The sequence below is a fragment of the Hemitrygon akajei genome, chromosome 8, assembly GCF_048418815.1.
Source record: "Hemitrygon akajei chromosome 8, sHemAka1.3, whole genome shotgun sequence".
Lineage (NCBI taxonomy): Eukaryota > Metazoa > Chordata > Chondrichthyes > Myliobatiformes > Dasyatidae > Hemitrygon > Hemitrygon akajei.
Genome location: NC_133131.1, coordinates 46,745,409 through 46,754,901, shown reverse-complemented (window position 1 = coordinate 46,754,901; position 9,493 = coordinate 46,745,409). Strand labels below are relative to the sequence as shown.

The 9,493-nt window shown below is 42.0% G+C and overlaps 1 protein-coding gene across 3 annotated transcripts in view; it reads left to right on the top strand.

Moving 5' to 3' along the window:
- Positions 1-335: 335 nt before the first annotated feature.
- Positions 336-9,493, top strand: part of ap2b1 (adaptor related protein complex 2 subunit beta 1) — a 283,798-nt gene continuing 274,640 nt past the window's right edge. Inside the window, exons 1-2 of one of the 3 annotated variants that reach the window (XM_073053794.1) lie at positions 336-478; positions 7,567-7,624. In XM_073053794.1, coding sequence (XP_072909895.1) covers positions 7,588-7,624 — 37 coding nt within the window. In that variant the 5' untranslated portion in view covers positions 336-478; positions 7,567-7,587. Of the gene's footprint in view, positions 479-840; positions 1,092-7,566; positions 7,625-9,493 lie in introns of those variants that run through there. The other 2 variants (XM_073053796.1, XM_073053795.1) reach the window with 2 other exon arrangements.

Here is a 9,493-nt window from a genome sequence, read left to right as displayed (position 1 = left end):
TGTGAATTTTGATGCAGCTAGTTGTTGGGGAGGGGGTTCTAATGGATGTGCAGGAAGGCAAATTATGCTGGTGCTGAAGGGCTACCAGAGCTCTAAGAAGGGTGCTGGAATCTACTGACGGCGCAAGACTTGATTCTGGGGGTGGAGGGGTGGGGTAAGAGTGTAGGAAAGCTGCTACAAGAAAAAAGTTGGTAGTTGGACGACTGTTGGAAGCCTAGGAGGCACAAGGGGACAGTGACACACGCAAACCACTTGGATTTGTTGAAAGGGCCGGCTGCTTGAGGTATAGGAGGGTTGCTGGTAGGCTGGAGGTGAGGTGGAGTGGAGCTGGGAGGCTGGCAACCGGCGCCGGTCCCTCCCACTCTGCCGTCACCCACTTCCGGCTCGGCCTCCCGGGGGACCGCTTTGCCCGGTACACACGCACCTTCTCGCCGGCCTCGGCGCTGTCCTGTGCCCCGATCGGATCTTGCTTCTGCAGGTTGGTGTCACGTTCTCCCTCGAACCTGGTCGTCCTCTGCGGCTCGGAGCCCGGGTTTCGGGCCCGGACGCCGCGCTCTTTCCTGCCGGGCTCCGCCCAGCCTCCGGCCGGTTCCTCGTTGTCTCCTGCGTGGATCTTCCTTCTGACTCTCAGCGATATCGACACAGTCGGTGCGGCCTCCGCCCTGGGCCACCGTGCCAGCTTCACCCCCGCTCTGTCTTCTCAGCGAGCACCGGCTCATAGGTCGATTTCAACAGCCTGCATGTCCGAATGCTGTTGCCGCCACCATTTCTGGGTTGTGGGAGGTCTCTTTGCCCCATCCCTGGTTGCAGCCAGGACAGGGCGACGGGTGGGTTCAGGAATTGTCCAGATCACCCTCAGGACATGGAAGTTTGAGTGCCTGATGCCCTGTCGGGTGCATATGTGATAATGGTGCAGTTTCCTGGGTAGATTGCCTGCTTAGCAGCTGCTGTGACATAGAGGTCTTGAATTGCTGAAGCTGGTTTGTGGTACTTGTGCAGTTTTCTGGGTGGATTGGCTGCTGGGGGTCTTCAATTGTTGAAGCCCATGGGGACTGAGCAGTAAAAGGGGCACAAACAGAGTTGATCTGAAGGTAAGAATTGCTCTTTGTTTCCTGGGTACTTTTGGTAGAGTTGACTTACTATAAGATTATTTCATAATTAAAGAGATTCTAAAGATATTAACTACTTCTGCTTTGGCTTGAACTAATCTGCCCCACACCCACTGTATTCTGCCAAATGTCTTCATGGTTAAAACACTGTGATACCTCAGATTGAATTCCAAATCTGTGATGCTAATTGATCCCAGAAGAGGTATGAATGGATTAGTCAGATTGTTCGGCTATTGTGGATGGGTGGATCAGATTGACATTTGAACAGCTCAGAATATTGGCATGGTCACTTGGGCAATATGCTTGGAAAATAATGTTCAGCAAGGGATGTCATCTTCAGGAGTCTCATCAATAACACGAGAGTATGCGTTTAAAGTTGCGGGATGTCTAAAATACCAGTACAAGACTGGAACAACACACACAAAATGCTGGTGGAACACAGCAGGCCAGACAGCATCTATAAGGAGAAGCACTGTGCTTCTCCTTATAGCTGCTGCCTGGCCTGCTGTGTTCCACCAGCATTTTGTGTGTGTTGTTTGAATTTCCAGCATCTGTTGATTTCCTCGTGTTTGCTCTTTAAGTACAAGACTGGCTTTGCCCTATCAGTGAAACTGAATGATAAAGTGGATGCAACATTATATTCTGCTCAATGCTAGAGAGGTGATTTACGCTGCAGAGAAAGTTGTTGATGTTGGAATTGCTGCTGTTGGTAGGAGCATCTGGAAGAAAGTTGAAATTGGCCTGATAATCTATTAATAGTATAATAGAATATTTTATTGATATTAATACGCTAATGAAGTTTATATTTATGTTGGCTTGTAGATAATTCAAATGTCCCAAGGTACTTCTGTGCAAGTGCAAAAAGAAGCTTTAGAAATAAGACGTATGGAAAAATTTTGCACTTGTTTCACATTTTATTTCCTTATTTTAATTCCTTTGTTACTGCTTCATCCTTTGCTGTGATACACTTGCACTGGTAATAAGAGCTTTCAAAGGATCAGTTCATGTTTAAGTCGTGAGACCAAAATTATTGGCTGTGTTATCATTTTTTTGTGTTTTCATTTAAAAAATTATCTTACAGGTTTTACCATATTTGTGTAAGCAGTTCTGCATTGATTGCAATATGGTTGGCCTATTGGAGTTATTGAGTTTTTACAGTTAGATTTTGTGTGCAATGGATGGAAAGTTTAGTATTTGTGTGATCTAAAAGTCTGTTTGAATTTTGAAGGTTAGGATTCAACCATGTTTGGTGGGCCAGAGGTCATGGGGGTAAGATGGCAATTTTTTTTTAACTTTCCTGATGTAGTTTCATGGTCACCATTACTGACCATAGGCCTTTATGCCAGATTTGTTTGTTCAATTACTTAAAATTAAATTACATGACTTTCAGATACAGTTTGAATTCTTGTTTCTGGTTCACTAGCTCAGAGCTCTAGTTGCTAGTTCAATAACTTGATCACGAAGCTACCGCATCTCCAAATATCTTTAACATAGGGAAAAAATGTTTTTAACTTCTCTCCCTTAAGAAACCTGTAAAGTGGGACTACTTCCTGCTTTGTGTTCTTTTGTGTTGAATTCTGATTTCTCCCTAAAGATGTAGGACTGGAGTAGCCTTGCTGATAGATGACTGGACTAGCAATCAGAGTTCTGGACTACTGAACCGGAGGCATGAGTTCAGTTCCTAGTATGGCAGGTGAAGAGTTTAGATTCAAATTATTAATTAAATCTGAATTGGGTAAAGGTAGTTTGTTTCAATAATGATAACCAGGAAACTGGCTTGTGATTTAAAAAACCACCTGGTTCCCTAAAGTCCTTTGTGGAAGGAAATCTGCTGTCTTCACCTGGTTTGCCCAATTTCTGACTCCGAAACTACCAATGTTGACACTTCAACTACCTCCTCTGTTCAGGGGCATTTAAGCGGTTGATTGGTTGGCATCTGTCTGTCTCGAGGGACAATGGGTGATGATCATCATCTCAAGCCTGGGCGGAAGGTATGGAGATCCTGAGATGCCCAGTCATCAAGATATGCCTCTTGGCCTCACCAGTGTAGTCCAAAGGAAAGCTTATGAAGCAATACCTTTGGCTCCAGCTTGGCTGCAGGAGCTGCTGGAACAATGTTCAATGACGTCCAGCCGCCTTAGGGGCTCCACTCCTGATTTGCTGTCTGGGTTTACTCCCGCAGCCTTGGTCTCTCCTGAGGCTGCCCGCAAGACAGTGGGATTATTTACCCATAGCTGGGGATCTGGTTCATGAGCACCAGGTGTGTCCACACACCAGTGGGCCTGCGTGCTATGTGTGCAGGGGCTGGACCTCCTCCCCATCCTCTGTAGTTCAACCTGAGTCCGAAAGGAGTCCAGGAGTTCAGTGCCAGCGAGGAAGCACTGCATGAGGCTTGCTGTTGGAGAGGCTAAGTACTGGCAGGGAGAGACTTACACATTCAGCTGTCCTTTTTGCGAGACTGCTAGCCAGCGGTGGAAGCTGAAAGTGAGGGCACTACCCACTGCACTGCCACACCAGACACATCACAACAACCATTTTGACCACAGGGGCATTTAAATATGGACAATAAATCTGATGTGACCAGCAATGGCCACTTTCTGTGAGTAAGTGAACAAACAGAAAAGCTGCTGAGGATATAATGACCTCCATTTTGCTAATAAGAGGCATGTTGGAGGATGTAGTTAGCCGCTTTCTGGACGCAGTGGAGTACAAACATGGGTCCTCGCAGAAGTAGTTTCTCGTACTAGGAAATAATGTTCCTTAAAGAGTCTGCATTCTGGACCATATAGATACTTAGAATAGAGATACCTCATGAGAGAATAAATTTGCACTATGCTGAATTGTATGCAAATCCAGAGCTAGTTACAGTGGGCCTCTTACTCTACATGTGTCAGTAGTAAATGATGAGCTAGTAGTAGGAATGAAGGTTGCTGAGCTTAGGCCAGAGGTAGGCAAGGCGATCCACAGAACAAAATGTTGAATATCCATATCCATGCACCTTTCAGTTTTTACCATATCCTGAAAATCAAAGCCCATAATAGCAAACCAACAGAATGACACTAGTATTTACATGTATTAGGACAATTGAGTAGGTAGATTGCAACCTCTCCAATGAAATGAACCTTGAAAAATCCTCTGGGTTCTCATTAGGATTTATCTGGTCTGAAGGAAATTGGTGTCACAGAGTGGTAGGTAGAACAGATGCATTAGACCGAAGCACGAGGCAGGTTTAAGGAACAGGCATGAAGCAAGAAGAGGTGGGTAAGTACAGCATAATAATTACACAAATGAACATTCACTTTCCCTTTTGGTCCATGCACAGTCTCACTTGAGCATGTGTGATATTTAGATGAAAAACTAAACTGCTGAAGTAACCCAGTGGGGTCCTGATGCAGGATCTGAACCCAAATCTTTTTATCTCCAAGATCACAGATAATGTTACAGTTATAGTTTGGCATCAGAGGTTCCAGTTTATTATGGGACTTGGTTGTAGTTGAAATTCTGAAGTTTAGGTAGTTTCAGAATTTAAAAGACTTCACTTGAGTTGTATCTTAACCTTGAAGGATAACTCCATTCAGTATGTTTAGTTCTAGGTTTGTCTTTGAAATGCATCTTGTCAACCTCTTATTGAAAGGCCACGTTCATTCTGTTGTTGTCTGCAGTCACTCCAGTACTACGTGTCTGCTCTGTTCCAAGATTTATACAGATGTTGGTCTGGTCTCTCCTGCAATCACCAATTCTAGTGCACTTTGGAGCTTCTATCCTTTTTTTTAAAAAAAAGGAGTTTTCACAATCCTTGCACTAAGACTGGTCCACTTTGTATTGCATTTCTGCCTCTTTGTCCTCCCCTCAATAGAAACAGCAATCTGTTATAATGTTTACTAACACTTATAACTTCAGAAAACAATCTAATTTGCTTTGATTGCTACTAATGTAGAGAAAAATACTTTTTTATTGAAAATACCTCTGCTAGTTGGTTTATCAATTTCCTTTAATTGTGGGATCTGTTACCCTTATCTAAAGTAATACATCAAGGAACTGGGCACTTTGACCCTCTGAGTCCATCCTCATCATCAACCACCCATTTAAACTATTCTGATATTAAACTAATTTTTATTCTCCACTGTGTTCACCTGGTCACCTAACTAGAAGAAAGGTATTAATAAGATTGATTGAATGCAGGGAAAATTTACAAGGATGTTGTCAGGATTTGAGGACTTGAGTTTAGGGAAAGGTTGAATAGGACTTTATTCCTTTGAGGTATAGATAGAGGTATACAAAATTATGAGGTTATAAATAGGGCAAATGCAGGCTTATTCCATGGAGGTTGAGTGGGACTAGAACTAGAGGTCATAGGTTAAGGGTGAAAGATGAAATATTTAAGGGGTGCCTGAGGGGGAGCTGCTTCACTCAGAGGATGGAGTGTGGAACGATCTGCCAGTTGAATTGGTGGATGCGGGTTCACTGGCAACATTTAAGAGAAGGGGTGGCGTGATCACTGATTGGGATTAAATTCCTACCCCTCTGTAAAGAGTTTGTACGTTCTCCCCGTGACCACATGAGTTTCATCCCACATTTCAAAAGATGTGTGGGTTAGGGTTAGTAAGTTGTGGATGTGCTATGTTGGCACTGGATGTGTAGCAAAACATGTGGGCTGCCTCCAGCACATCTTTGGACTGTGTTGGTCATTGATGCAAATAGTACATTTCAATGTGCTTCAGTGTTTTAATATACATGTAACAAATAATGTCAGAGATTGTTAATCTTTGAGTTTGGACAAGTACATGAATGGAGGGGTATTGAGGGTGATGGTTCAGGTTCACGTTGATGGGACTAGGTGGAATGAGAGTTTGGCATGGACTAGAAGGGCCTGATTTTGTGCTGTACTACACTGACTATATGTTCTCATGAACTTTCCCCAGATTCTACAGTAAAATTCACTTACCCAATTAAGTGATCAATTAACCTACCAACCTTTATGCCTATGGGATGTGGGAGCAAACCGGAGTAACAGGGAGAAGTGCAATAGCACTCGAGGTCAGATTGAAGTATGGTGCTCGGAGGTACTGCCTCTGCTTGTTATGCTACTGGGCTGCTCTGGCTTGCCTGAAGTTCCACAATCTTTGATTGACTCATACTCTTAGACATGGCTCAGCAAGCCATTCCCAGTAATCCATAACTGCTACCCAAGTTGTCACAGCTTTCCCTTCTTGGGCAAGTCAGCACAGGCAAAAAAAATATCAGTTGAGATCAGCCTAATCTCAAAAATAAAATACAAAGTAAATGACATTGCAGTGAGAGAAAAGAAATCTGGAGTTCTAAGAAATAGTAGAATCTGTCAAGTGTATCTGAGACCCTGTCAAGGGGTGAACATCTGCTTGGGCAAGTATCATGAGATTTTAGAAGGTGTTTGGGAGTTATAAGGAAACACCTCCAGAAGACAGAGGGAGTGAAGATCAGCAAGCTAATGATAATTATGCAGTATTTTACAACATCTCTGAATGCCTTACAAGAAGTTACCTGAGACATTTTAAGCCTTGCTCAGGGAAGTATTTTTAGGACTGAAGCAGTGTGATGTAGATTCTGTGAACACCGTCAAATGCATACGAGTGTTCATTGGTTTGACACAGCTGAACAAAATCACAGTTTCACAGTTCAGCTTGAAGAACTAACATAGATGGTGATTCATTGTAGTTATTTAAACATCAGTTCCTAGAAGTTTCTTTTAGAATCCCTGGAAAATATTTCGGAGAACTTAAGCACGCTGAAGTTTCAGCGTGATATGATGGAATCCTATTTTTCTTCAAACTCTGCGTCCTTTGTTTAGTGTTAAAATGCTTCCAGGCCAAGTCAAATATAGCACAAGCAGCAGATGAGTAAGACTCCCTGTAGTAAAGATGAATATTCAAAGTTAATTTATTATCAAAGTATGTATACATTATACAATATTGAGATTTGTCTCCTTAAAGGTAGTCACAAAACAAACCGGAAAGAGCCTTGTCTCTACTCTGAAACTTCTAAAGGCTCTCCCATCTGTTTTCTTCAGCAGCAATAACATAGAATGTCTCATTCTCACCAATTACCATTCTTCTACTTCAAAAGGAAATAGAATTCTGCTATTGGACTTTAGATTTGGAGTGGGTTCTGCCAATGTTAATCTTGTATGGGACACAGAGCATTAAAGAGAATGGAGTTAAATCTGGGTTTCTTGTACTGAAAAGCAAAAGCCTTTGATATAGGACCTTGTGCAATCACAGTCATTGTTCAGCTGGCTGCAGTCCTTTGGAATATACAAAATTCTTGTGCTCTCTGATATTACAAAACAGCCCTGTGGTATTAAAAATGAGTTCGAACTGCCTGAGGTAGATGTAGTTACCAATTAAATCAATAATGTTTCTTTCAGAAAAATGTCAGGGCGGAAACATGTTCTAAACTGCATCTTTGTTTTGTTCCTCAGGAAGCTTAAAATAATTCCACCATGACTGACTCAAAATATTTCACAACAAATAAAAAAGGTGAGTTTTCCTATAGTTTACTATGAATAACACACGCAATGTGTTGAAATTTCAGAGTTCATTGGTAAAGGTGTTAATAACTACTAAAGTAATGATATGCAACATGTATTTGCAGGACCATAGGGACCTGAGGTGCAGATTATAAGTGTGATTGTCTAGACATCTCAGTTCTGCGTCAGCCAGATGGGATTAGTGAAGTGTAAGCGAACTGTAGAGTGAATAGAAATGGTTTTTCAAACTAGCTAAGTGAGTAGAAACGAGCACTGAAGAAGTGTAACAGAAAGACTGAGTTCATGTCTTCACTATTATAATAGTGGATGTGTAAGGACATAGTTCCAATATCCTTTTGGAAAAAGGCCCTGGAAAGTCCATATCTTGTATGTGTGTTTACATCAATAGATCATGGATTTGCTTCTCATGTGCAGACATCACATTTGTTCTTCACAATTGCAGCTATAAAAATTTGAATGGCATTCGGAGATTTTTATTAGTAGTGAAGACGTTTGTTGTGCCTTGAGCGCTTTACTGTAATTAAGTATACTTGTAAATTATATTAAAATAAGATTAACTTAAAGCCATTTTTCCAATATTATTAGTAGGGCTTTATGAAACCAATTTCTCAATATTATTGTTCTTCAGCCTTGGTTTTAGTGATGCTGAGTGTTTGTCAATAGTACACCACTGTCATTAGCATCTGACTGGCAAAATGCACAGTGGTGTTTTCTGATGGAAAAGGAAATGTGTCATGGTGTGAGGTACTGAGCTGTTATGTTTGACCTTTGAGGAAGTTGGTGCTCAATTACAAATCAATATTCTTCTTGACGCAATGCAGATGTCAGGGAATGAATGTCTTCCATGAGAGATAACATTGAATGAAATTGCTGTTGTTTCAGATGCCCACCACCAAAATTCTCAGTTATCATTGAACATAGATCCTGTAGCTATAAGAGCAGGCCAGAGGCTGAGAATTTTGTGGCATATCTCTTCACCTTGCTCCCTAGAGGCATTCTGCTGTGTATTTGATATTGGTTTTGGAGCATTATGTGCACTTACCTGGTTGAGCGCAGCATCAACAACTCTGAGGATGCCCAACACCATCACTGACAAAACAGCCCACTTGATTGGCACCCAGTGCATCACCCTAAAATATTCACTGGCTCCATCACAGAGGCACTGCAATATCTGCTGCAATAACTTGTTAAAGGTATTTGAGCAGCACCTCCTATACCTCTATCCTCTCCCATCAAGAAGCAGCATGGGTAGGGAAACAGCAGCAGGTGCCAGTTTCTGTGTAAACTCATAAATAAATTGTCTTGAAAGCATTGTCGTTCCTTCATCACAGCTGGTTAAGCATGAACTCTCTCCCTAAGGCAGTGTGGGGAAAACCTTTACCAGAAAGCTAAACCATCTAGAACGTTTAAATCCTGCCACTTTTCAAGGCCAATTAGGGAAAGACAAAAGAAAAATCTGGCCCTGCTGGTGATGCCCTCATCCTGCAATTTATTTAAAAAACATGAATCTTTGAGAGGAACAACTGTCCATCAAGATCCCTGCTTCTGATCAGTAGCTGAAATCTGCTGTACTATAATAATGGGATTAGATTGAGGATAGGACAAAGCTTGGCTACAAAACCCTATAGATTGTTATCTTTTCTGCATAAATGGGTTTCTTGATTTTGGTCAATAGGCCAAAGAAGGAACTGAAAGTCATTTCTTACAGCTGTGATTCCTGTTTAAGATGGTGCTGGTGAAGCTCGGTGGCTACTTTTATTGTTAGCAAGATTTGCTTTTTTCTCTGCACATTGGCTGTTCAACAGTCTTTTGTTTTAATGGGTTCTTTTGGGTTTCTTTGTTTTGTGGCTGCCTATAG